This window comes from Prionailurus bengalensis, chromosome X (assembly GCF_016509475.1).
Source record: "Prionailurus bengalensis isolate Pbe53 chromosome X, Fcat_Pben_1.1_paternal_pri, whole genome shotgun sequence".
Taxonomy (NCBI): Eukaryota; Metazoa; Chordata; class Mammalia; order Carnivora; family Felidae; genus Prionailurus; species Prionailurus bengalensis.
The window spans coordinates 41,476,465-41,503,725 of NC_057361.1; the positions used below are offsets into that span (position 1 = coordinate 41,476,465).

Here is a 27,261-nt window from a genome sequence, read left to right on the forward strand (position 1 = left end):
GCCGTCGGCAGCTGGCGACCAATAGACGAGACCGACCAGAGCGCGCTCCCTTAGTAGGTGGATGGTGGTCGAAGCGCCGGCTCCCTTCTCGTCGTCGCCATTTTGTGCTGGTGACTGCGGCCGGCTGGGAGTAGGCGGCAGTGGGTTTCCTGGGGAGGGTAGCGCGCTTGGCGCTTCTCCCCTCCCCGCTCTTCCGCCCTCTTGCTTCCAGCCTCAGACTTAACGCTGGTGCGGGCCGGCCCCGGCTGAGCTGGGAGAGTTGGAGGAGGTGGCGGCGCGCAGAGGTGATGTCCGGGAGCCCTCCCTTGACAGCCCGGGCCGAGAAGGTGAGCGTCGCCGCTGGTCGTGGGGGCGGAGGTAAGGGGCCGGGGGCGGGCGGGTGCGGAGAGGAGGCGTGTGGGCGGACTGCGGGACGTGGGCCTGGGCCACGCGCGGGACCGAGAGATGCGTGCATGGCCTGAACTCGGGAGGGGGTGTCTCTCCCCCCCCCCCCCCCCGTTTTGGGAACGGAGGCGCGTGCGCGATTGGGGCACAGGATGGGTGCACGCGGGTTGGGGGAAGGGAGGGACTGATTTGAGTGGGCTTCTGTGGCTGTTTGCGACACCGAACTTTATCCGTGGGGAGGCCCATGTTTTTATGCACACGGGAGAGGGTGTGCTGTTTGCTCTGTGTGACTTCGGTACTTACCGGTCTATGGGGGAGTATTCTGTGGCTCTGGTCCTTATTCTTGGGTGGGGGGGGGGGGGAGGGCAGACGTCCGTGTGACTCTGGTCTTTATCCTTGGAGTACGTGCTGTAACTCAGGTCTTTATCCATGGGGAGGGGTCCTTATCCATAGGGAGTCGTCTTGCGACTGGCCCTAACCCACTTGCTAGGTGGGGAGGGAGTGCAAGGAATGTGTGCATGACTTATAGCCACTTCTTTTAGAAGGGGTTCGGGTCTGTGACTCTGACGCTCATCTTTTGAAAGAGGGCCTCAGTGTGTGATTATGGCTGGTATTCGTTGTGGGTTCCTGCCTTGTGATTTTTGGCCCGTAGTTAGTTGGGGCTGCTGTCTGTGACTTTGGTCGCTATCTGTCGTGGATACCGGTGTGTGACTCTGACCTCCTTGCCAGAGTCTACTGAGGGTTTTCTATCTGGCTCGCATCCACTGGGACCCCTGGTTGTGATCGTAACTCTTATCCATCTGGGAGCAGGTAACTCTGGTTCCCTGTGGCTTGAGGAGGAAGGGAAAATTGGTTGTGTGTATACACGGAGAAAGGTGTGGTGGCAACGAAGTGTTGGGCAAGTGTTGTTACCGCCTGGCTTTGCCTGATTCCTGCTCAGAGGGTGGGGCCTGAAGATTCTGGGATACTTCTTGGTGACCCCTGGCCAGGTCACGTGGCTCACAGGACTTACTTAGTTCTCATGGCAGGCTTGGGGGTTGGGTGAGGCGACTGCCCTTCCATCCCAGCAGAACAGCACAGTGGTTGGAAACAGCCTCAAAAGGACTCCTTTCGCCTCTGAATAAGTTGGGCCCAGAGCCCTAGGGAGAGAACCACCTTGGGACCTGGCTGCACATAAGAGACAGGGCTCGAGGCTGAGCCAGTTGCCGAGTAAAGGCCAAAGCTGCGTTGGCCAGGAGCCCGGGGAGGCGGCATTTGTCTCACTGCCAAGTTAGCCCCTTTACCCTCTGGGCCTTTCATGATCTCCTGCTGTCTTGTAGGGGACAGCCAACATCTTGTTGGGAGGATGCAATGGCACTGAGCGGGGAGTGGGGGGGCATGGAAGGAGCCTGGTGGGTGCCTAGGACTCCCATTGTGAGGTCTTGCCTCCCAGCCTAACATGCCTGACCTCAGACAGGTCATCCAGCACTGAGAGCCCCCTGGGCAGGTAGCTCCAGGCTCGGTCTCATCTACCAGTCTCAGATGGCAAAGCCCTGATCACAGAATAGGTGGCACCACCAAGTCTCTCTGCAGGATGCTTCCTCTCTGCTGAGGGCCTTGCTTTTTCTGTTTTATTTTATTTTATTTAAGTAAGCTCTACGCCCAACATGGGGCTTGAACTCACAACCCTGAGATCCAGAGTTGCATGTTCTACTAACTGAACCAGCTGGGTGCCCCTGGCCTTGCTATTTCTAGGGTGGTGGGTTCTAGCCTCACGTTTGTGGGGAGAGGAAGGAGCAGGCCAGGTAGGGGCTGCCTTCCCACCCTGGTCCATAGGAACACTAGGAAGTTGGGAAATAATGTCCCTGGGCTAAGGGACAGCAGAGAGCCGCGCGAGCAAGGGTTTTTCAAGGAGGCCCCAACTGCCTTGACCCCTTTCTTCCTTCTACTCTCTCCAGAGTCCCTGCAGGAGGCATCACCCAGGCTGGCAGATCATGGTGGCAGCAGCGGGGGTGGCTGGGAAGTGAAACGGAGCCAGCGGCTGAGGAGGGGCCCCAGCAGCCCCCGCAGGCCCTATCAGGACATGGAGTATGAAAGACGGTGAGTTACCCACTCCCACCCCTACCAAGCATCCTAGGCTTATCCCCATATAAAGAATTGATCCAGAAAAAAAAAATTAAAAAAAAAAAAAGAATTGATCCAGGAAGGTGCCAGGAGGGGGCTTCCGAGCAGAGGAAACAGTGCAGCAGATGATTGGTTTCTTTTCAGCGAACATTTACTTGGCACCTGTCGTGAGCCAGGACCTGTGCTAGGCTCTGGGAATGCAGTGGTGAATGAGACAGATAAGACTGCAGCCTTCTTACTCAGGGTCTCACAAGGGAGACCACACAGTTTACAAGTGATTAAAAAACAGCTCTATAGGGGCGCCTGGGTGGCTCAGTCGGTTAAGCGTCCGACTTCAGCTCAGGTCACGATCTCGTGGTCCATGAGTTCAAGCCCCGCGTCGGGCTCTGGGCTGATGGCTCAGAGCCTGGAGCCTGCTTCCGATTCTGTGTCTCCCTCTCTCTCTGCCCCTCCCCCATTCATGCTCTGTCTCTCTCTGTCTCAAAAATAAACAAACGTTTAAAAAAAATTAAAAAAAACCCAGCTGTATAGGTACCACAGTTGGTTGTGAAGTTGGAAAGGGATCAAGAGAAAGGGAGGAATGGAGGCTGATGCTCAGGTTTCCATTTTGGGTAACTGAGGTGTATGGTGCCATTCACCAAGGTGTGGACAGCCACTGCAGGAGGAGAAGCAGAGGTGGGTGGCAGATGGGTGGTGGTGGCTTGTAAGGGCCTGTGGATTCTCAGGGGAGAGGCGTGGGCTGCAGCTTTGGGTTGGAGGAATGAACGGGAGTGATGCCCTCAGAGTCAGGAATTTTGTGCCGGACAAGTATAGGGCAAGCCAGGTCAGATAGCAGGAGACTTCAGGGACAGGGTGGGCTAAAGCTTGTGTGATACTTGTCTTGGAATGGAACACTCTAGTACGGTTATTTTTATTTTATTTATTTTCTTCGTATGGTTATTTTTAAACTCTAGTAGAACAGGAAACGAGGCACTTTGTAAAATGCCCTCACCATCCTGGTGGATCACTCCAGTTGATTCTAATGCAGATGACTTATTCTTGACATTTTAAGATTGCACAGGAAAGTAGACCTAATGCTCCTAAGAAAGTCTCTATTAAGAGTCAGTAGATTTAAAAAAAAAAAAGTAGATTTATAAAAAGTCATGGAGGAAATAATTTTTTTAAATGCCTTACAAAAGGTTTCTTCTTCCACTACCCCCTTTAAAAATGTTTTCTGAAAAGTAAGCCCAAATTTGTGATGTGGTCATCATCTAGTGCTATTCAGTCTGCTTAAAAAATGTCTTTTGAAAGCATTCAGTTTGGGATTGTATTCACTGAAATGCTCTTCTGGCAGTTTCTGAGTTTGAGTAGGTGACATACTTGCTTCAGACTTTATAACCAGTTAAAGCCATTGTCTGTCTTCTGGCTTTCAAAGGACCTCAACTGCAGAGGTTTGAGTGAATCATACCTTTTCGGTAGGTTCCTATCGTAGGTCAGTACAGAGCCTTCTCTTGCCATATTTGGTTTTTCCTTTTTATTTCCAATTCCCATAGCTGTAGGCAGCTGCTCTGTCCTTTTCGAAACGTATCCTTCTAAAATAGGTAGCACAGTGTCTGTGTTTTCAGTTTACACAAATGGCAGAGAGCTACGGTTTTCATTTTGTTTCCTGAACTTTGTATTACTCGGCACTGACTGCATTTTTAAGATCTGCCTCTACTGCCATGTGTATATTCGTGCTTTTCTTCTAATTGGTCCCAAGGACACCTTCGGGTGTGCCTGTTGCCTTTTACTTAATGATTCCCTCAAACATGGATACCTTGGGGCGCCTGGGTGGCTCAGTCGGTTAAACGGCCAACTTCCGCTCAGATCATGATCTCATGGTTAGGATCGTGGATTCGAGCCCCGCGTTGGGCACTGTGCTGACAGCTCGGAGCCTGGAGCCTGCTTCAGATTCTGTCTCCCTCTCTCTCTCTGCCCTTCCCCTGCTCGCACTCTTTCGCTCAAAAATACACATTAAAAATTTTTAAATAAAAAAAAAAGCATGGATACCTGTAAAATTCATCTTTTTTTTTTTTTCTTTTTTTTTGTCTTACAATCTGTGCTTTCAGAATCTTTTCTGTTCCTACCTCTGGATCACAAAGATTGCACTCTCTAGTTTCCCCTTTCACATTCAAGTTTTTAACACCACCTAGAGTACATTTCTGAATATGATATAAGGTATGTTCTGGTTTTGTGTTCCTCCATATAGTGGGCAGTTTTCCCAGTACCGCCTTTTAAATAGTCCATTTTTTTCTTTATTGATTTGGAGTGCCTCGTCTCATTTCAAGTTCCCTCATATACATGGATCTGTCTTATGTGATCTGATTTGTTTCATTGGTCTATTTGCTTATTCTCATCCCAGAACCTTACTGTTTTTATCATTACAGCTTTATAGAATCTCTTACTTAGCTCCCACTTTGCTCCCTTATTTATCAAAGTTGATTTTAGCCATTTGTGGAAACTATATAAAAAAGATATTAAAGTCCCTCAAAAACATTCAAGAATTTTGATTGAGGAGTGCCTGGATGGCTCGGTTGGTTAAGCGTTTGACTCTTGGTTTTCAGCTCAGGTCATAATCTCACGGTTCATGAGTTCGAGCCCGGCATCGGGCTCAGTGCGGACAGTGCAAAGCCTGCTTGGGATTTCTCTTTCCCTCTCTCTCTGCCCCTCCCCAGCTTGCTCTCTCTCCCCAAAAAATAGATATAAAAAAATTAAAAAAAAATTTTTTTGATTGAGATTGCATTGTATTTATATATTGATTTGGGGAGAACTGTCATCTTTGTTAAGTGGTAATCTCATCCAAGCCCTGTATGGAGAATTTTGTTTTAATGTTTATTTATTTTGAATTTTTTAAATGTTTATTTTTGAGATAGACAGAATGCAAGTGGGGTTGGGGCAGAGAGAGACTGAGACACAGGATCCGAAGCAGGCTCCAGGCTCTGAACTGTCAGCACAGGGCCCAATGGGTGCTCAAACCCATGAACCGTGAGCTCATGACCTGAGCCGAAGTCAGATGTTTAACTGACTGAGCCACACAGGTGCCCCATGAATGGAGAATATTTTAAAATTTGTTTAAAGGACATACAAATTTGAATAAATGAAAACACAAGTCTTGCATAATTTCTACGTGCTTCACTAGTCTTCATGGACATCTTACTTTCTTTTATATTTTCCAAGCTGGTGTTTGCTGGGGTAGAGGAAAGCTGTTGATTTTTTGTAAGTTCTCTTATCCCTGTATTCTCTTGTTATTTCTAATTACTCATTGTCGATTCTGATGGTCTTTCTAAGTAAGCAGTTGGTCGTGCTGTATACAAATCAACTCTGTCACTTAACTTCTTTTTCTTCACTTACAACGTTGTCTAGGACTTTAGTTAAGTACCACATTAAATAGTCTCAGTGATGCTAGGTGCACAAATTAAGATTCATTTTGGCAGATTATAACAGAAAATCCAAAGAATAATGGCTTAAACAATGCAGTTTATTTTTTTTTCTCATAAAGGGCATCTGCAGATAGGCATTCATTCCTGGCCCAATAAGCAGCCCTTTCTGCTTAGGCATCAAATCGGATGTGTGCTGTAGGCTTTTAAAATATAGCCTTTAATAAAGCAAGAAAATTCTCTAATCTTCGTTTGCCAAGATTGATTGGAAATGAGAATTCAACTTCATAATTACATCCTTTTTTTTCCATCTGCCCGTCAGTTTCATAAATCACATTAAATTACATCCTTGCCAGGGTACCTTGGTGACTCAGTTGGTTGAACGTCTTACTCTTGGTTTCAGCTCAGGTCATGATCTCATGGTTTGTGAGTGAGTTCAAGCCCCGTGTCAGGCTCCTCGCTGACAGCACAGAGCCTGCTTGGGCTTTCTCTCTCCCTCTCTCTCTCTCTCTCTCTCTCTCTCTGCCCCTCCCTGTCTTGCTTGCTCGCTCTCAAAAAATAAATAAACATTTAAAAATAAAAATAAATTAAAAAAATAAATTATATCCTTGCCATTGTTGAGGTATACCCTCCTCAATCATGGTGTGTATGTTTCTAACTTCTTATTTTGAAAAAATTTCCAATTTTCAGAAAAGTTGCAAGTACAGTAAACTCCTTTATATCATCTACCCAGAACCACTAACTGTAAACATTTTGCCACACTCGTTTTATCTACCTACATGCCTCACCATCTCTTCCTCCCATCCCTTTCTCCCCCCACTTCAATACAAATATATATCCATTTATCTATATATAGACAACATTTTCTTTTTGAATCATACGAGTTAGTGGTAGACATGGCCTTTATGTACTACACGTATGTTCTAAGAACAAGGACTTTCTCGTGGTACCTGGGTGGCTTAGTCGGTTAAGCGTCGGACTTTGGCTCAAGTCGTGATCTCACGGTTCGTGAGTTCGAGCCCCTCTGTCCCCCTCTCTCTCTGCCCCTACCCCACTCATGCTCGCTCTCTCTCAAAAATAATATCTGAACATTTTAAAAAATCTAAAAAAAACCCAAAAAGAACAAGGACTCTCTCTTCCATAACCACAGTACACTTACGAATATCAGGAAATTGAACATTGTTATAATACTTTCCTGTAAAAGTCCACATTCGTATTTTTATTTTGGTGCCCAAACCTTGGAACGAACCAAGGACAAAAGTCCATATTCAGATGTCATCCCTTGTCCTTTATTGCATTTGTTCCCTAGACTAGGATCTAATCCAAGATCGTGCACTGCATGGAGCTCCTTTGTATTTGTGGTTCCCTTTAATCTGGAACTGTTCCTCGGTACTTGGTCTTTCTTTTTCTTTTGTGACCTTGATATGTTTTAAGAGTACAGATCATTTGCTTTGTAGATGTTTCTGAATTTGAGTTTTTCTGAGGCTTATTCATGAAATTTTGGCAGGAAAATGATTTTTTAATATTTGTGTTTTTATTTTTCATTTTATTAAAAGTTTATTTTTGAGAGAGAGAAAGAGAGAGTGGGCAGTGGGGGAGAGAGAAGGGAAGAGAGAGGATACCAAGCAGGCTCTACACTGTTAGCACAGAGCCCGATGCGGGCTGGAACGCACAAGCTGTGAGATTATGACCTGAACCAAAATCAAGAGTCATACACTTAACCAACTGAGCCATTCAGGTGCCCCCTCATATCTGTGTTTTTAAAACATTTCTATTTGCGGTGCCTGGGTAGCTCAGTCGGTCAAGCATCCGACTTTGGCTCAGGTCATGATCTCACGGTTTGTGAGTTTGAGCCCCGCATCCAGCTCTGTGCTGACAGCTCGGAGCCTGGAGCCTGCTTCAGATTGTGTGTGTATGTTTCTCTCTCTCCCTCTCTCCCTCCCTCCCTCCCTCTCTCTCTCTCTCTCTCTCTCTCTCTCTGCCCCTCCCCCACCTACACTTTGTCTCTCTCCCAAAAATAAACATTAAAAAAAATTTTTTTAAATAAAAGTTATGTTTGATTAGATGCTATATCATTTAGGATATTTGCATCTGTGTCCCTCAGTAAAGTGGTCCTATGATTCCCTTCTCTAGTATTCATCTGACATTGAGCCAACATAGCCTTATGGCATGATTTGGGCAGCTTTTGCCATTTCTCTCTTTATTGGAGGAACATGTACAAGAATTATCTGTCCCTTGAATGCTCGGTAAAACTCAGCTTTAAAAGGGCCTGAGTTTTTGATGATGGTTTTGTCTACTTCTTTTGCCAATTTTGGCAGTTTATGTTTTTCAGAAATATATTCATTTTGTGGAGGTCCTCACATGGTTCAGTCCACCTTCGTAGAAATGCATTGTGAACAGGCTCTGTCTTTGGAAGATGTGTAGTCAAAGTGCTCTGTGGCCAATGAAAAGTATCTTTTACTGTCCAAATCCGTTCTGTTCCCGAGTTTAGATAGCAAGAGTTCGATACGCAAATTGATGTGGCTTAGATGCTGAATGTCACAGTTCAGGATTTCATCTGAACATTTATTCAGCTCTGTTCAGTTCTTAAATTCTGATGACTAGAGTTCAACTGTTGAGGGATAACTGTGGTGAGCAAACATGAAGACATATTGCTCATACCAAAAACCTTAAACATACACCACTCACACCAGCTACTTCTTGTCCAGGCATTTATCATAAAAAAACAGTTGTGGGTTCCGAGCAAGCTCACGAGGACAGCGACTTCATTTTATTCACAGCAGTATCCCTGGCACCTGGAACAGTGCTCAATGCATAGCAAATGTTACATTAATATTTGTTGAATGAATAAATGAACAAAAAATTGGGAAAAACTGGAAACCAACCAGATAGCTGGAAATGTTTTATTTTCCCCATTTGTTAATTATCTTTGAGCTTTATGGTGTTTTTCTAGTATTTTATTACAAAATTTCAAACAACAACGTTGAAAGAATTTCATAGTGAATACCTCTATACCCATCCACTGGATTCTACCGTTAATATTTTACCATGCTTGCTTTGTGACATGTGTATTTGTTTATGGTATTTTTTTTTTTTAATTTTTTTTAACATTTATTTATTTTTGAGACAGAGAGAGACAGAGTATGAACGGGGGAGGGGCAGAGAGAGAGGGAGACACAGAATCGGAAGCAGGCTCCAGGCTCTGAGCCATCAGCCCAGAGCCTGACGCGGGGCTCGAACTCACGGACCGCGAGATCGTGACCTGGCTGAAGTCGGACGCTCAACCGACTGAGCCACCCAGGCGCCCCTGTTTATGGTATTTTTAAACATATTTTTAACTTTTTACAAAGCCAGATTTATCAGTTTTTTTTTTTTTTTTTTATGACTTCAGGGTTTTGTCTTGCTTAGAAAGGCCTTCCCCATTCTTGGGGTGATTAATTTTTATCTTCTGTTTTCTTTCTAATGTTTTTACGGGTTCTATTCAGGGATTTACATTTTTGATTCATCTAGAATTTACTTGGTATAAGAAGTGAGGTAGATGAACAAACTTTATTTTCTTAAATTTCTGTGAAGGACCTGATAGTAAATATCGTTGGCATTGCAGACCACACGGTCTCTGTCACAGCTACTCGGCTGAAAACAGTCACAGACAGTATGTGTGTGAACGGGTATAACCGTGTTGAAGAAAACTTTATTTAGGTGACTGGATTGGGTCCACTGGCTGTAGTTTGCTGATCTCTGGGCCAGACAGTTGTTGCAACTGGTATTTATTGACTAATCCATTTTCCCCTTGTTCATTTGAAATGCAACCTTTGGCTTACTCTGAATTTCCATGTGTGTTTTTGTATAGTATGGACTCTGTTCCACTTCACTGATCCGTCCATTTGTGCTCCAATTTTGCCACCTTTGTATATAATATGTTTTAATATCTGGCATGGCTCCTCTCCCCCTCATTAGTCTTTTTTTTTAACAGAATTTTCCTGACTCTTGTAAGTTTCTTGTCATCTGCTGTTATAAATAGAACTCTATTGAATGATGTTTTTGTATGTGTGCAAGTGTATTGGTACATTAAATTTCCGGGAGAATTGGGGGTTAGAGGGTAGGTTTTTCGTTTTGCCAGCCATTGCCAAATTCTCCTCCGTAGGGACTGTTCCATTTTCACTCCTACCAGCAATAGGAGAGTGCCTGTTTCCCATACAGCCTTACCAACAGTGTGTTGTCAAACATTTGGACTTCTGCATATATGTTGCATTAGAAACGTTCTATCACAAATCTTCCATGTAGAAGAATTCCAAATAATATATGTAGATACTCCCCATTCCAGGAGGCAAAGCTTAATCCCCCCCCACACCCCTTGAGTGTGGGCTAGTCTTAGGGACTCAGTTCTAAAGAACAGAGTGTAGAAAGGGAAAAAGAGAAACTACAGTGAAGAAACCTGGCAGACCCCACCACAGCCACATGATCAAGGTCAGCATCACCAGTGATTAACCATGTTGATACCATGTGCCCCCTTATACAGTGCCATCAGTAGGGCAGATCACCTCTCTTGTATTCTCCCAAAAAAATACAGCCTCCATAATCTCAAGTCTAATCACAAGAACACGACAGACAAACCCAAGTGGAGGTACATTCTACAAAATACCTGGCCAGTGCTCTTCAAACCTCTCTAGGTCATAAAAAAAAAACAAGGCAAGACTAAGAAACTTTCATGCGCCAGAGGAGACTAAAGGTGCATGATGACTAAAAGCAGTGTGGTATCCTGGATTCGATCTTGGAACAGAAAGTGGATAGTAGTGGAAAAACAGGTGAAATCCTAATTAAGTTTGTAATTTAGTGAACTTCTTAGTTTTGACAAATGCAGCATGATCACATTTGTTGTCCCCTGCTTACATTAGGGGAAGCTGGGTGAATGGTATAAGAGAATTCTATTATCTTTGAACTTTTCTGTAAATCTAAAATCATTTCAACATAAAGTTTGACTTCATCAAGATTAGAAACTTAAGCACATCCACAGACATTGTTCAAGAGAATGAAAACACAACCCACAGAATGGGCGAATGTATTTGCAAATCCTATATCTGATAAGAGATTAACACCCAGAATATATAAAGAGCTCCTACAACAGCACAGAAAAACTCCATTCACAAAGGGACAAAAGACTTGAACAGATGAAAATATCAAGTGTTGGTGAGGATGTAGAGAAACTGGAAACTGGGTGCACTGCTGATGGGAATGTAAACGGCGCAGCTGCTGTGGAACACAGTACGGAGGTTCCTCAGAAAAGTAAATCTAAAACTACCATATGGTCCAGCAACCCCACTCCTGGGTGTTTATCCAAAGGAATTGAAAGCAGGGAATCAAACAGATACTTGCATACCAGTTTTCTTAGCAGCATTCTTCACAACATCCAAAACAACCAGCAGGTGGAAGCAGCCCAGGTGGCCATCAACAGATGAATGTATATGCCTTACGTACGTACGTACATACATGCATACGCATTTACGTATCTAGCCATAAAAAGGAATGAAATTCCAATGCATTCTACAACGTAGATGAACCTTTAAAGCATTATGCTAAGTGAAATAGGCCAAACACAAAAGGACACATATGACTCTACTTATATGAGGTACCTAGACTAGGCAGAAAGTAGACTGGCAGTTGTAGGGCAGGTGGGAAGTTATCGATTGTTGTTTAGCAAAGTCCAGAGTTTCTGTTTGGGATGATGAAAAGGTTCTGGAAATAGTGGTGATGACTGCAACAGCATCATGAATGTACTTTGTGGTAAAATAAAAATGACTTAAAAACATACAAAAATAGATGTTATTTTTTTAAGTTTTCGTGTTTTTTAAAAATTTTTTAAAAATATTTATTGAGAGAGAGACAGAGACAGAGTGTGAGCAGGGGAGGGGCAGAGAGAGAGAGAGAGAGGGAGACACAGAATCCGAAGCAGGCTCCAGGCTCCGAGCTGTCAGCACAGAGCCCGACGGGGGGCTTGAACCCACGAGCCATGAGATCATGACCTGAGCCGGAGTCAGACACTTAACTGACTGAGCCACCCAGGCCCCCCCTACAAAAGTAAATTTTGAACGTTTATTTTTAAATGGCCTATCCAGTGTAGGTTTTTTTTCAGTTTATTTATTTACTTAAGTCATCACTACATCCAACATGGGGCTCGAACTCACGACCCCAAGATGAAGAGTCACACGTTTTTCCGACTGAGCCAGCCGGGTGCCCCCTATCTGGTGTGGTTTTAATTTCCATCCTTCATTATGAGATAGAGCACCTTTTCAAATATAAATCATCTGTATTTCTTTTCTGTGAATTCTGTTCCTCTTTCTCTTCCCATACTCTTTCCCAGTTAGTTTGTCCTGACTTGACTCATGATGGTTTTCTTTTCCAGGCAGAAGTGTTTTATTTTTATATAGTCAACTTTAATCATCTTCTATGGCTTCCGGATTTGGGTCATAGTTTTCCCCATTTCAGGATTATCTAGAAATCATCTCATGTTTTCTTCTACTTTTATGGTTTCAATTCTTCCATTTAAATTTTTTACCCATTTTATTTTTATCATTATTGTTTTTACCATGGGACAGTGCATTTCTTTTCACATTTTCCTGATTTTTTAAATTTTTTAAAAGACATTTTTTAACATTTATTTGTTTTTGAGAGAGAAAGAGAGAGCAGGGGAAGGGCAGAGAGAGAGGGAAACCAGAATCCGAAGCAGGCTCCAGGCTCCGAGCTGTCAGCACAGAGCCTGGCGTGGGCTCGAACCCATGGACCGCAAGATCATGACCTGAGCTAAAGTCGGATACTTAACTAACTGAGCCACCCAGGCGACCCTTTAAATTTTTTTTCATCATGAGAAGCGTACTCTTTAATCCCCACCCCTTATTCCCCCCCCCCCTCCTGTAACCATCAGTTTGTTCTCTATAGTTAAGAGTCTGTTTCTTGCTTGGTCTCTCTTTGTTCCCTTTGCTTGTTTGATTTATTTCTTAAATTCCACATGTGAGTGAGATTATATGATATTTGTCTTTCTCTGACTGACTTATTTTGCTTAGCATTATACTCTAGCTCCGTCCGTGTCCTTGCAAATCTTTGACCCATTTTAAACATATTCAGGTTTATATGTGTGAAGTATAGTCATAAAATCTTGTGTTTGTGTAATTAACCTTTTTGGTTTAGTTATATTTGGAATCTTTACATTCTTTTTTTTTTAAATTTTTTTGAATGATTTTATTTTTTATTTTTGAGAGAGAGAGTGTGCGCGCCCCAGTGCGCGAGACGGGGAGGGGCAGAGAGGGAGGGAGGCACAGAATCCGAAGCAGGCTCCAGGATATGAGCTGTCAGCACAGAGCCTGATGCAGGGCTCGAACTCACAACTGTGAGATCATGACCTGAGCTGAAGTCATACGCTTAACCAACTGAGCCACCCGGGTGCCCTGGGATCTTCCCATTTCTAAATGGTGGCTCCTCGAATACAGGCAATGTATTTATTTCTGCATATTACTTTTGTACCCAGCATTCTTACTGATTTATTGTTTATAATCATTTTTCAGTTGATTCTCTTAGGCTTTGTAGGCATATCCCTATATCATTTATAAATAATGGTAATCTTACCTTTCTTTTCCAGCTTTTAACCATTTTTCTTTATTCTCTTATTTGGTTCAATTAGTATTTTAAAATGGTGTTCATAGTGGTGTTGATAACGGGCATTCTTTTTTTAAAAAATTTTTTATGTTTATTTTTGAAGAAGAAAGAGTGTGATTGGGGAGAGGCAGAGAGAGAGAGAGAGAGAGAGAGACAGAATCTGAAGCAGGCTTCAGACTCTGAGCTGTCAGCACAGAGCCTGATAGCGGGGCTCGAACTCATGAGCTGTGAGATCATGACCTGAGCCAAAGTCGGACACTCAACCGACTGAGCCACCCAGTCGCCCCTGATAAAGGACATTCTAAAACTGTTGTTCCTGACCAGGATTGGGACCTGCTAGCAGTAGTCTATGGTCATGTCTGTTTTTTCTTTGTTTATTTCAACGTTTATTTATTTTTGAGAGATAGATAGAATGTGAATGGGGGAGGAGCAGAGAGAGAGGGAGACACAGAATCCGAAGCAGGATTCAGGCTCTGAACTGTCAGCCCGAACCCATGAACTGTGAGATCATGACCTGAGCCGAAGTCAGTCGCTTAACCGACAGAGCCACCCAGGCGCCCTGTTTTTTCTTGTTTTAGGTGAACCTGTATTGGTTGCTTTTAGAACATTTTTTAAATCATTATTTTATCAAACAATTATTGGACACCCACTAAGTACCAGGTACTAAGCTAAGCTTTGGGAAATAGGGCAGGGGACCCTCTAGGTGTTGTCCCCTCTTTCCCAGAACATGGTCTAGTACTTCTTTAAATCATCAAAGAAATGCACATGAGGGATGCCTGGCAGGCTCAGGTGGTAGAGCACGTGATGCTTGATCTCAGGGTTGTAAGTTCAAGCCCCACAGTCGATATAGAGATTACTTAAAAATAAGATCTTTTTAAAAAAAAAGGCACATGAAATCAACTTTGAGATAATTATTTTATAGTAATCGCAGTAGAAGAAATTTCAACAAAACAGCTGCCAGTGCTAACGGGGTGACCGTGAAACAGAGGGGCAGGGTAGCACGGTGCAACGTGGGGCAGAGGAAGAGAGGTCAGTAGAGACCTTGCCCCACATACCCTGCAGACCTTGCGGGATCTGGGTGAGCATTTTGTTGTTTTATCTTCCAAATAAGAGGGAGCCACTGAAGGGAGTGCAGTGGATGGTTGGGCTTGATTGGCTTTGCTTTTGGAACACTTGCTTATCTTTGGGGTGTAGAGAATGAGCTGGGAGAGGCCTGGTGGAGGTGAGACTGGCCCCAGGGCTACACCCGAGGGCCCTGTGAAGGAAGCCGGGCAGGGGCTGGGGGAGGTGGCCAAGGGAAGCGGAAGCGGATTGGGTTTGAGAGGTGGGAGCCAGCTCCCCTTGCTGTGGAGTCAGGATTTCGGGACCCCTGTCGGGATTGGGATCTAAGAGTCTAGAGCGAGTGAGTGGGTGGGAGCCCCCCTCACCTCTTGCACCTTCCCAAGAGGACTGCCTTCTAATTCCTCCCTATCCTTCCCTCAGAGGTGGTCGTGGGGATAGGACTGGCCGCTACGGAGCCACTGACCGTTCGCAGGATGATGGGGGGGAGAGCCGCAGCCGAGACCATGACTACCGGGACATGGACTACCGCTCATATCCCCGCGAGTACGGTAGCCAGGAGGGCAAGCACGACTATGACGACTCGTCCGAGGAGCAGAGTGCAGAGGTGAGCACCGGGGCGGACAGGTGCCTGCAGGGCCTCTGGTTGTAGCACCACGTGCAGCTAGCTCTTGGCTCCCATACCTTCAGACTGTGCTCAGTGGCTTTGTCTCACCTGGAGGGTCTGTCCCTGCTCCCCTCTCTGAGGGCTTCTCTCCCAAGTTGGGTCTCCCTGACTTCCACATGCTTGGCTCTATGCTTCTGAGGGCCCCTGGCCATCACCTCTCTCCCTTCTTCCCTGTTGTTCAGTTGGGTCCACGGTTCACTGCAAGCCCTTTACCGCCTGCTCCCAGCCAGTTTGGGGCCCTTGAACAGCCTCTTGCATGGGATCCAGCATCTGGGGTTGGGAGGGCCATGGGGAAACTGGATATCACCAAAGAGAGCAGCCCTGGGAGGCCCAACCGTGGGCAGTCCCGGGGCAGCAGAGCCCCTGCACAAAAGGAAAAGACCCTCTGGGGCCTCTCCTTTGAGCTCAGGGGGTAGCCAGTTCCACGTTGGGTAGTTAGCCCTAGCCTGAGGAGGGGAGGCGTGATGTTCACCGTCTGAGGAGAAGCAACAGATTTGCCTTAGGGGAACCCCACTTTGAGAGGATAGTCCGTCCGGGCCCAGGTCCAAGCAAGCAGGCAGGTCTCCTATGTAGCAGGGTGGGAAAGGTACTATTGCAAGTCAGTCCTGGAGGACAGAGTGTGAGCCACCAGCTGCCTTCTGGGAGAGTCCAGTGCAAAGAACTCTGCTGGGCAGCCAGGTTTCCCCAGTGGCAGCTGTGATATGTGCCTGGATGTCTCTGGGGCACCAGGGGGCCGTGGGTAGCCCCTGTGGGAAGAGTGGGAGTGGAGCGCTGAGTTATCTGGTCTCCCTGAGGGCAGAAGGGGTATGGACCCTGGCCTGGCCTGCTTAGTCCTGGAAGGATGGCTTGGGCGACACCCAAGAATTTAGTGACCACACCATGTTAGGAGGGAGCCTGGTGGTGATAGAAGACTGGCCAGACAGAGGATCGGGACTGGGGGCAGGGCTGTGGCCCTCACACCTTTGCCAGCCCCTGCTGACCGGCTCTGGATGAGATATCAAGGAACAGTTGAGCACATACTGGCTGAGCTGCAAGGGAGGAAGAGGGGGAAACAGGGCAGGATTTAGTGTGCTGACCCTAGACCCAAGGAGGTTTAAGCGGTATCTGGTCACCTGTCTGTGGGAGTTCCTCCCCCACAGCAGGACTGCCACCAGCCTCTCCCCACTCCCCACCAAGGCAGCCCCCAACAGGCATCCTGGGGACAGTGTCCCACCCCAGAAGGGTTGCAGTCCAGGGCTTACCCATTTTGCTTGCCCTGAGCCTTTAGCCGGAGCCCGCCCACCCCTGGCTTTCAGAGCCTGCCTGCCTCAGAGAGCCAGCGGCCAGCCCCTAGGCCCACCCCAGACTGACTGCCCGTCTGGTGTCTCTCGTCTTATTCTGTTGGCCAGGATTCCTACGAGGCCTCCCCGGGCTCCGAGACTCAGCGTAGGCGGCGGCGGCGGCACAGGCACAGCCCCACCGGCCCGCCAGGCTTCCCCCGAGACGGCGACTATCGGGACCAGGACTATCGGACCGAGCAAGGGGAGGAGGAGGATGAGGAGGAGGAGGAGGAGGAGGAGGAGAAGGCCAGTAACATCGTCATGCTGAGGATGCTGCCACAGGCAGCCACTGAGGATGACGTACGTGCCCCCCCCCTCGTGGCCCTGGGCAGGTGGCAGGGCAGGAGGCCAGGCTGGGTCTCCTCCAGGTCCCTCAGCTTCTCCCTCACCCTGAACTCAGCACCTTTTATCCCTTCTTTCCCCCAGCACTGATCCGTCCTCTGGGCAGGCCCTTGTCCTCTCCTGGTCTGGAAGGGAGGAGTGTCGGATAGGCTGGCTTGGCCAAGGGGCTGCCGCAGTGGGGTGTGGGAGGGAACAGAGCATTCCTCCTGAACATTCCACTGCTCATCCGTCCGTTCTGCATGTGTTGACTGAGGGCCAGATGCTCCCCAGGCCCAGAGCCAGGTATTCCTGGTGGCAGAGATGATTTAGGACCCGGCAGTCCTGGGGATGGGGAGGGTCCCCATGGGGTTTTCTGAGGTTTTATTCACGTTCTCTCCCCATGCCCTCACCCACGCCCTTGTCGGCAGCGTCAGATCTCCGTGGCCTGGCCACAGACCCCTATGTTCTCTGATGTCCTTTGCTGCTACTGGCAGCCTCCCTGCTCAGTTCTCTCATATTTCCTTCCCTGTTCCTCCCTTTGCTTCTGTTTCCTTCTCATACAGACTTTCCCTAACGAGCCCCAGTAAAACCCCAGAGGGCCACTAGAATAGCCTCCTCATTAGCCTCCCCGATTCTCCTCTCTGACCCCGCCAATTTCTCTGCTCAGCTCCCCTTCGAAATCTACTGGCTGCCCATTTTGTCAAAGAGAAAATCCCACGTGTGTATTCGGGAGCTTCTCCAGTCTGGCCCAGCCACGCTGCTCAGGGTCAGACAGTAGCTCCGTGCTGTCTGTGTTGGGGATTTATCACAGGGCGGGCCACATGCCAGGTCTCATGTACTCCTCACAGCCACCCTGCGGGGAAGGCACTCTGTGTGTTTCCATCCTACCGATGAGGAAGCCAGGCCCCCAGCAGTGAAGCAGCTTGTTCCAGGTCCCTCAGCCCGTGAGTGGCAGAGTGGACTTGGGGTCTGGACCTGGGCAACTGGATTCCAGAGGCCACATTCTTGCTGTTTCCAGAGCCCTCCCTGAACGTTCGCTGTCCTCGTGATCTTGTGTGTGTGTGTGTGTGTGTGTGTGTGTGTGTGTGTGTGTGAGAGAGAGAGAGAGAGACAGAGACAGAGACAGAGAGAGAGAGACAGAGCGCACGCGAGAGTGAGAGCGCTTCTTTCTTTTTCACCTGATGAGGAAACTGAGGCCCAGAGGTAGTAAGATCGCCACCCGAGAATGCCTGGCACGTGTTCCCAGGCTTCTGCGAGAGGCACCACTGGCCTAGAGACCCTGCCTCACCTGGCCCAAACCCCAAATTGCCTCTACAGCTTCCCTCTGGCTTCATCCAGGAAGCTTTGCACACCCTGTGAGCACACCTTTTTGTCTCTGCCCAGGGTACCGATCTGCCCACGGCCTAGGGCGCGTGGCTGGGCTCTGCCCAGACCCAGTCCCTCCCATTTTGGTATTTGCTTCCTGGGTGTCTCGGTGTGAGCTGGAGGGCGGTCCCAGAGCTGCGTCCCAGCTCTCCTCCCCACAGCTGCACCAAGCCTGTTATCAGACCAGCCCCTTGGGCCATTCTTGAGCTGCGGGCTCCGCTTGGCTTGCTCTCTCGTTGCTCTCGCCTCTGAGGGTCTTCCGTGCTGCCGTGCCCCACCTCGTACCATGTACCATGCCCCCTTCGTTTCCCTCATTCTCTGCAAGTCTGGGGCCGAGCGCCGAGACCGGGTACTGGTATGGGGCCGGGGCCACGGCGCCTCGGGGAAGAGCCCCGAGAGAGCGAGGGGAGGCAGTGCATGCACATCACTCACGGGCAGCCCCTCAGGGGTCCCCTGTGTGCTGAGCCTGCCCCAATCCGTATCTCCCCGTACAGATCCGGGGCCAGCTGCAGTCCCACGGAGTGCAAGCGCGGGAGGTCCGGCTGATGCGGAACAAATCCTCAGGTGAGCTTTTGTTCCCAGTGCCTCCCCTTCTGCTGGCCAGCCTCAGCCTCCAGTCTCCCTCCTGCTTCTGTCTTCTCCCTTACCCTCCCTGCCCTGCCTTCCCTCCATGGCTGGGCATGGGCAGCTTGGGGTGCCCTCTCTTCTTCTCTTCCCCTCGACCCACCCTCCTCACAGCTCCGGGGCTGTTGGGGAGGGGGTGCAGCGCTGAGCTGAGTGCTCCCCGGGGGCAGGGCCAGGGCCAGGCTCCGGGGAACCTCCTCTTTGGGATTCTGAGTATCTGAGGTGGTAACACCCCCATATACTCCCTTCCCTCTCCCTTCTTCTCCTTCCCCTCCCTTCAATCCCCCTCACGTTTTTCTGGTAACAGCCTGTGACCAGACAGTAGGTCTGACACGGCCCCACCCTCGTGTCCCAAGAGAGGGGAGGCAGGGGATGGCTCTTCTCCCAGGGTGCATCCCAAGGAGCAGCCAGGATTCCTGGCCTTGCTTCTTCCCTCCCTCCCTCCCTCTTGCAGGCTGCTTGGAGCTGGCCTGAGATTAGCAGGGTGGTGGGGGGGGAGTTGTCTCTGCAGGACCTCTGGCCCAGGCTTCCCAAGGCAGGCACAGTGGGGCTTCACTGCCTGGGCTTCTCTCTCCATCTCTCAATCTCTCTCCTCCCCACACCTCCATATCTATCTATCTTTCTTTCTCTCTCTCTCCCCCTCTCCCCCCCTTCTCTCTCTCTTTCCCCTTCTCTCTCTCTCTCTCCCCTTCTCTCTTTCTCTTTTCCTCTCTCTCTCCTTCCCTCTCTCTCTCTCCCCTTATTTCTCTTCTTCTCTCTCTCTCTCCCCCTCACTCTCCCTCTCTCTCCCTCTTCCCCCCTCCGTCCCTCCCTACCTCACCCCAAATCATACCATTTCATCCTCCTGTGCATCCTAATAGTCACTCTTTTGGAGATCAAGCATGCCCCCCCCCCCAAACCCTCCACATCTAAGCCCTCCCTGTGTGTACACCTCCAAAGGAGGAGCTGTTTTCCTGTGGCCTCAAGCCCTGGATCCCTTTCCTAGCCCTGGCCAGGCCTGGAGTCTCTCGGTAGCATATAGGTCTTGCTCTGCTTCACCTCAGCCACGCCACACACTGACAGGGTTCTGGTTTCTCTCTCCATAGGCGGTATCCTAGGTGTGGCCCCCTCTGTAGCCCTGGGCGCTTCTCCCAGGCCCTCACTGATTCTTTAAGGGCTGCCAGGCCAATCCTGGCCCCCATTCTCCTGCTGTCTCGGAGGACTTGCACTGTGGGTGGCCATAATCTTCCTAGCTTGGCCCTGAGTGAGGCTCCCTGAGGCCCACATCCCCTTACTGTGCTGAGGCTGAGGTGACATCATATCCCCAACTCCCCCTGGTTCCTGATGGGCCTGGAGCCTTCCTAGCCTCACGGAGCAGCCTGGCCCAGGTTCTCTTTTGTTTCTTTGATGAAGCACTTGTTACAGGACCCCTCCTGGGTGCCCCAGCCTTGTGCTGGGCCCCGCCCTTCAGGTGTTTATTCTGGCCCATGTGGAGCCAACAGCCTGCCCATCTGCCCTCCTTCCTTCTCAGGAGACAGACCTCTACGTGTACCCTTTCCCTCCTAGCTCCTTCTCTCTGTCTCTGTCACTCCAGGCAGGTCTGCCTGAGCTCCTCTCTCTTTCTTCCCAGTTGGCGTGTGTGTTATCTCCTCTCCCCCTCCCTCCCCACTCCCCCCCCCCCATTCTTCTTTCCTGCCCCTCCCGGCCTTCTGCCTTGCCTCCCACTCCTTGGTCTTTCTCTCTCTGATTACTTCTCTCTCTCCCTTTCTTCTTTTTCTCTTCCCCCTTCCCTCTCTGCCCCCCTGGTCCTCTCCCCTCGGGTCCCACCCCCGGGAACGCCGTGTGTCCAAAGCTGTTGACTAACCCACTGCGTCTGTATCTGAATGCTGTCTCCAGGTCAGAGCCGGGGCTTCGCCTTCGTCGAGTTTAGTCACTTGCAGGACGCTACACGATGGATGGAAGCCAATCAGGTTGCTTTGCCGCACTTGAACCCCCCCCCAAACAAATACTACTTTGTAATCGAGCGCTCCCCATCGCCTGATTCTTATGGACACAGTTCCCTGCCCTGTGGCCCTGTGTCCCATCCCCCCTCCCCGCCCCCTCTCTCTCTCTCCCCCTTCCTGACCCTCACTATCTCCTCTTCCCATCTCTTGCTACCCACCGGGCTTCCCATCAAGAGCCCACACTCACCGCTGGCCCCTTCCTACCAGACGCTATTAGCTCTGCCCCTCCACTTCCCAGCCGAGCTTTTGGAGAAAGGGCTGCTGGGGGCGGGGGGAGGTTCTTCCACCGAGGCTCCCAGTCCCCGGGGACCACCCTGCTCAGGGGTTAGGCAGAGCCAGGACTTCGTTCCACTCTCAGGTGCCACTGGAAGCGTAGCCACTGGGGGACTTAGCTGTTGGCACACTAACTGGCAAGTCCCGTTTGGCCAGCTCTCTCCCTGCATGTGAGTTCGGCCTTTTGATTTCGGTGTGAGCGGCCAGCACTGCTCTGTTGATCTAAAGTAGCAGTCAGATGTGATAGAACTCACTTCAGGTGCCCAGGCCCGCCCCCTGCACCTAACCCCTCCACGGAAGTCACCGCTTGCCCCATTCTGCTGCTGGCAGACCTGCCCTCTCAGCAGAGAGTCCTGCTCTAGGGAAGGGAAGGGAGCCTGCTCCCCTGCCTGGCACGGTCTCCCCACCCAGCAGCTTTGGGACCTTCAGAGACCCAAGGACCTGCTCTGCTCACCCACCCAGAGCCCGGCTCACTGGTGTGGGGCACCGAAGGAAAGCCTCAGGGGAGGAAGGGGCAGAAGAGGTGGAAGCAGGGCTCAGCAGGGCGGCCCTGGGGCCATCTCTGCCCTAATGCTGTGGGCCCAGGACCCAGCCAGCCCCGGGAAGACAGCCTCACAGCAGGAACTTCCATCTCTTAAATATGGCTCTTTCTTTTTCCCCTTCTCCAGCACTAGCGCGCGTGCGCTCTCTCTCTCTCTTTCTCTCCCCTCCTCTCCCTCCCCTCCCTGTCCCCCTCATCCCGAGTGTAGCCTGTGTAGTGCTGGCCCTGGGTGTGGCCTGGCAGCATCAGGGCCGAGTGGGGGGTTTTCCCCCACTGTCCGGCAGGCGTCGGTCAGCCGAGCACTGTGTGCCTGGTGGCGTGTGTTCACGTGTGCGTGCGCGTGCCCGGAAAGGCAGCAAACAGCTGCGCCCGAGGGCTGTGGCGCTTTCCCTCCCTCCTTCCCTTCCTTCTTCCCTCGTCCGTTCTCCGACCTCCCTCCGTTCCCTGTCCCTCATCCATCCAGCTGAAGGGCTCGCTCACTCTCTTCTCCTGTGCTGAAACGGTGCGTGGGGCACTGCTGCCCGGGCCTCACTGTGCTCTGCTTTTTCCCGCAGCACTCCCTCAACATCCTGGGCCAGAAGGTGTCCATGCACTACAGCGACCCCAAGCCCAAGATCAATGAGGACTGGCTGTGTAATAAGGTACAGGGGCGGTGGGCAGCGGTTGCCATGGATAGAGACGGCGGCGGCGGCGGCAGCGTCTGTCTCCCTGGGGCCTCTGGGGGTGGCATAGGCGTCGAGGACTGGCTGAGCTCAAGTAGCCACCGTTCCTCGCCGTCTACCCACCCACCCACCCACCCGCCCGCCTGTGCGTACTGGGCTCTCATTGGCGCCAGGCTCTGCCCTCACGTAGTACGGCCTTGGCTGAAGTCCCAGTGGGCTTTCAGCAAATACTTATGTAAGGGACCAACTAGTGACAGTGGAGGCACAATGCGGTGTGTCAGAATGTGGACCTCTGAGCCAGACTGGCTGGAATTAGACCCTCTCGGATCCTCCTTGATATCTGCCTCGCTCTCCTCCTCTCTAAAATGTGAATAACGATGACACCTCTCCCCAGAGGTGGTTGGGAGGATTCCAGTGTGGCGATGAGACGGTGACACTTGGAACGACACCTGGTCCATGGTTAGCACCCTTTAATGTCTGCCCATACCCCCCCAAAACAAAGCACAGGGCATGGTGAGAGCCTGAGTCAGGTGACCCGACCTTGATGGCCCCTCCGACAAGGCCATGTCCACCAGAGGCCCAGGGTAGAAGCTGTGGGGTCTTGGAGTCGTATTCCCTACGAGGAAGCTGAGGCTCAAAGGGGTGCCACCGTGGGTGAGCCTCTCCTGATCACAGGGGCCCCGGACGCCACCCTGGGTTCAGGTCTCCCCTGGGGCCAGCCTCACAAGCAGCCCCAAGGCAGCCCGAGACCCCATAGCCAGCCGGTGATCCTGAGAGCTGGCAGACGCCCCGACTTGCTCCCCGAGAAGAACTCTGCCTACTAGGGGAGTGGCACCGTTGGTTTAAAAAGAAAGTGTTATCAGAAGGTAGGGTGTCCGATGTCTCTGCAGAGGTAGAGATGAAGTGACAGTGGCACTGTGTCTCTCCTGTATTTTCAGAGACTCCTCAAAAGCAGGGAACTCCCTCCTTTCCCCTCCTCTATTCCCCACATCCTCTTGGTCACCAGGTCCTGTCACTTCCATCACAGAAATGCCCTCCCTTGCAATTCCCACCACCCAGACCAGTTGTCACACGCTCTGTCCCGCTGTGGACCCCTCTTCTGCTGTTCTGGCCTTGCCTCTTTCTCTCATCCTCTCATCTGTAACATTCCTCGAAACCACCTCTAACCACATCCTTCCTTCTCTGCTTAGGACCTCGCCAACTCTGAACTTAAGCGTGACCACCCTCTATAATCTAACTTCACCTGCCCTCTCCAGCTTCGACTTTTGTCTGGCCTCACCTTCCTACACCAGCTACAGAAAATCTCTTGTTCCCTTCGCTAGCCATAGCTTCCCAGCAAAACCAAAGCAAACTTCTGGGCCTCCCAGATCAAACATCCTGCCAACTGTCCCCAGCTAAGTGAGCCATACCCCTCTTGGCCTCTTCCCCTCCGTGGGTCCCCACAGACTAACCTGCCTCCCTGTGCTACATCTGCCCCCTGCTGTGAGGCCTCGAGGATGACAGAGGCCATGCCCTGGCATACAGGGCAGAGCCTGGCGTGGGACCAGTGCGCACTACGTGACCACGGAACAGAGAGAGATTTGGTAGAAGTTGGGGGTTTCTGGAGGCTGGGATGGCCAAGGCTGGTTTCTCAAGAGAATCAACCCAATTCTTGAGATAAACGAGGGATGGGAGTCTGACGAAAGTGGCCACTGGCTTTTAGGGGTGAAGACACTGAAGGTCTGTAACAGGAAAGCAAGTTTTAGGAAGAGGAACCTACTAAAGGGACGAGGAGGGGGTGGCACTTGTAACGGGTGGGGGAATTGATTCCCGAGCTGAGGGGGGATGGCCCTGAGGACAGACTTGAGACTGTGTGAAGGGAAGATCCACAGACTGAGAATGACAGCTGGAGCCCCCTTCCACCCCTGAGCCTGGGACCTTCCTTCCTGGAGCATCGTGGGGTTCCCTGAGGTGGGGGGAGGGGTGGTCTCTGGATCCAAGTTTGGAGGGTACAGTGGAGAGCCCCACCTGCTCTGACGGCCTGGCCTGTGCCTCACAGTGTGGTGTCCAGAACTTCAAACGCCGTGAGAAGTGCTTCAAATGTGGTGTGCCCAAGTCAGGTGAGGCCCTCCTACCTCCCCACCTCCCTGGGACTTTGGTGGGAGAGGGGAGGAGGGGGAGGGGCCAGTGTCCTGGGAGGAGGGTGGCCAGCCTTGGAGCCTCCTTCTTCGTCACCAGCCTGTCTTGTGCCATCCCTGACAGAGGCGGAGCAGAAGCTGCCCCTGGGCGCAAGGCTGGATCAGCAGACGCTGCCTCTGGGTGGACGGGAGCTAAGCCAGGGCCTGCTCCCCCTGCCTCAGCCCTACCAGGCCCAGGGAGTGCTGGCCTCCCAAGCCCTGTCACAGGGCTCGGAGCCAAGCTCAGAGAACGCCAATGACAGTGAGTCAGTTGTTCCTTCCTTTCTCCCTGCCCTAGGGTGTCTGTCTGGGCTAGACTCTCCAAGCGCAGAGAGATGGCAGTGACCAGGACTTAGCCCTCCCAGGGTCTCTCTGCTTGGTGGGGGGACATACATGTGATGTAGGGAGAGCAGGAGAGGAGCGTTGCCCGACTCGACTTTGGGGGTGTGTTGAGAAGGTTCTCAGCAGGTGAGTGACTGAGCTGGGACTTGGACTGACAAGCAGAGTTTATCCAGGAGGAAGAGGTGAGAGGAAGCAGCAGGTGCAAACACATGGAAGCCAGAGAAGGACAGTGGGGAGCCACCAGAGGGTAGGACTGGAGCAGGGTGTCAGGGGTGCCCCCTAATGCTGGGCCCCTTCCCACAGCCATCATTTTGCGCAACCTGAACCCACACAGCACCATGGACTCCATCCTGGGGGCCCTGGCACCCTATGCGGTGCTGTCCTCCTCCAACGTACGCGTCATCAAGGACAAGCAGACCCAACTGAATCGCGGCTTCGCCTTCATCCAGCTCTCCACCATCGTGGTGAGGGCGGCACAGGGGGGGGCCGGGCGGCCAGGGTCCCGGCCCCCGGGGCGGGGAGGAGGGACCCCGAGCCCAGGCCCCCCCCCCCCCCCCCCCCGCCGCGGCTCCAAGCCTGGAAATGGGGCAGTGGAGCCGGGGACCTCCCCGGGCCTGACCCTTCTGCCTCCGCCTACCCCCTCCTCCCCCCAGGAAGCAGCCCAGCTACTGCAGATCCTACAGGCCCTGCACCCACCGCTCACCATCGACGGCAAGACCATCAACGTTGAGTTCGCCAAGGGTTCTAAGAGGTCAGGGTTCCACCTGTGTCCTTTCCTAGCTGGCCCCCTGGGCTGGGGCCTCGCGTCTCACTCCCAGTCTCTGACATCCTCTCCAGGGACATGGCCTCCAATGAAGGCAGCCGCATCAATGCTGCCTCTGTGGCCAGCACTGCCATTGCTGCGGCCCAATGGGCCATCTCACAGGTACTCAGAGACTCCCCTCTGCCCCAGCATCCCCCTACTGGGGCCACCTCGACCCTTCCGTGCCCTCTCTGCACAGCCTGGAGGGCTGGCTTGCTGTTTTGGCTTTCCGTGGACCCCAGACCCTGTCACAGTGGCTGCCGTGGGCTTTGGGCGCCTCGCTGCAGCTCCCTCCCCAGTCACCTCCTCCCAGGCTTTCAACTTCAACACCATCACAGCTGCTTTTCGCTTCTGTTTGGTGGTTATTTTATCGTCCTGAATTGTTTCAACTTCTTTAATGAAACGGAGTTTATAAGTGGCTGAAAGAAAATTGGGAGAGGAGAGTAAAGAAGGGGAGGACGGTGTCTTCCTTGATCTGATACCCAGCACACGAACCACGCCACACACGTACCAGTGTCAGCCGTGGGAGCACTTTGGCACAAGTCTTCGTTCCTTTCTTGTTTTTGCCGCTGTCCTGCCCTGCTGTGGCCGGGTGGCCCTCACACTTCACTTGTCTGAGGCCTGCATGCTTTCTGTCGGCAGACCGGCACCAGCCTCACCTGTGGGCAGATGCTTCTTAGCAGGTTCCCCTCCCCCTGCGCCCCTTCCTCTGCTAATGAGCCCCTCCCACTGCCCCTCAGGCCTCCCAGGGTGGGGAGGGTGCCTGGGCCACCCCCGAGGAGCCACCGGTCGACTACAGCTACTACCAACAGGATGAGGGCTATGGCGGCAGCCAGGGCACAGAGTCCTCCCTCTATGCCCATGGCTACCTCAAGGGCACCAAGGGCCCCGGCATCACTGGAACCAAAGGGGACCCAGCTGGAGCAGGTGAGCCCCAGCATCTCTCCCTGAGCCCGTGGTGGGGATCAATGGGCATGGGGTCCTGGGCCCCACCACTAACAGGTATTCTCCCCCCCTCCCTCCCTGGCCCTCTTTACAGGTCCTGAGGCCTCCCTGGAGCCTGGGACAGACTCTGTGTCACTGCAGGCTTTCTCCCGTGCCCAGCCTGGTGCCGCACCTGGCATCTACCAGCAATCAGCCGAGGCGAGCGGCAGCCAGGGCGCCGCTGCCAACAGCCAGGTGAGAGAGCCCAGGGGGTGCTGGGGGACAGGCAGGGTTCCTGGGGGGGCGGGCACTGGCAGACACTGAGCCCTGTTCCCCTGTCTGGCCCCGTGACCAGTCATACACCATCATGTCACCCGCTGTGCTCAAATCTGAGCTCCAGAGCCCTACCCATCCCAGCTCTGCCCTGCCACCAGCCACCAGCCCCACTGCCCAGGAGTCCTACAACCAGTACCGTGAGTAGCCACGGCCCGTGGGTGGGAGGGCGGGGGGAGTTCCTTAGCAAAGCACAGAAGAGCGTGACGCCCCTTCTCCCCTCCCCTCCCCCAGCTGTTCCTGACGTGTCTACTTACCAGTACGACGAGACCTCTGGCTACTACTATGACCCCCAGACTGGCCTCTACTATGACCCCAACTCCCAGGTGATAGGGTGGCCCAGGGAGTGGGTGGGGTCTGTA

The 27,261-nt window shown here is 51.5% G+C and overlaps 1 protein-coding gene across 9 annotated transcripts in view; it reads left to right on the forward strand.

Annotated features, from left to right (window-relative positions):
- Positions 1-249: 249 nt before the first annotated feature.
- Positions 250-27,261, forward strand: part of RBM10 (RNA binding motif protein 10) — a 30,025-nt gene continuing 3,013 nt past the window's right edge. The window contains exons 1-16 of one of the 9 annotated variants that reach the window (XM_043569605.1): positions 250-357; positions 2,322-2,463; positions 15,012-15,195; positions 16,644-16,874; positions 18,755-18,824; positions 20,760-20,833; positions 22,235-22,321; positions 24,381-24,441; positions 24,584-24,760; positions 25,144-25,304; positions 25,494-25,591; positions 25,678-25,765; positions 26,383-26,569; positions 26,682-26,821; positions 26,922-27,039; positions 27,134-27,225. In XM_043569605.1, the coding sequence (XP_043425540.1) occupies positions 288-357; positions 2,322-2,463; positions 15,012-15,195; positions 16,644-16,874; positions 18,755-18,824; positions 20,760-20,833; positions 22,235-22,321; positions 24,381-24,441; positions 24,584-24,760; positions 25,144-25,304; positions 25,494-25,591; positions 25,678-25,765; positions 26,383-26,569; positions 26,682-26,821; positions 26,922-27,039; positions 27,134-27,225 (1,980 nt within the window). In that variant the 5' untranslated portion in view covers positions 250-287. Of the gene's footprint in view, positions 358-2,321; positions 2,464-14,451; positions 14,608-15,011; positions 15,196-16,643; positions 16,875-18,754; positions 18,825-20,759; positions 20,834-22,234; positions 22,322-24,380; positions 24,442-24,583; positions 24,761-25,143; positions 25,305-25,493; positions 25,592-25,677; positions 25,766-26,382; positions 26,570-26,681; positions 26,822-26,921; positions 27,040-27,133; positions 27,226-27,261 lie in introns of those variants that run through there. The other 8 variants (XM_043569608.1, XM_043569606.1, XM_043569609.1 and 5 more) reach the window with 8 other exon arrangements.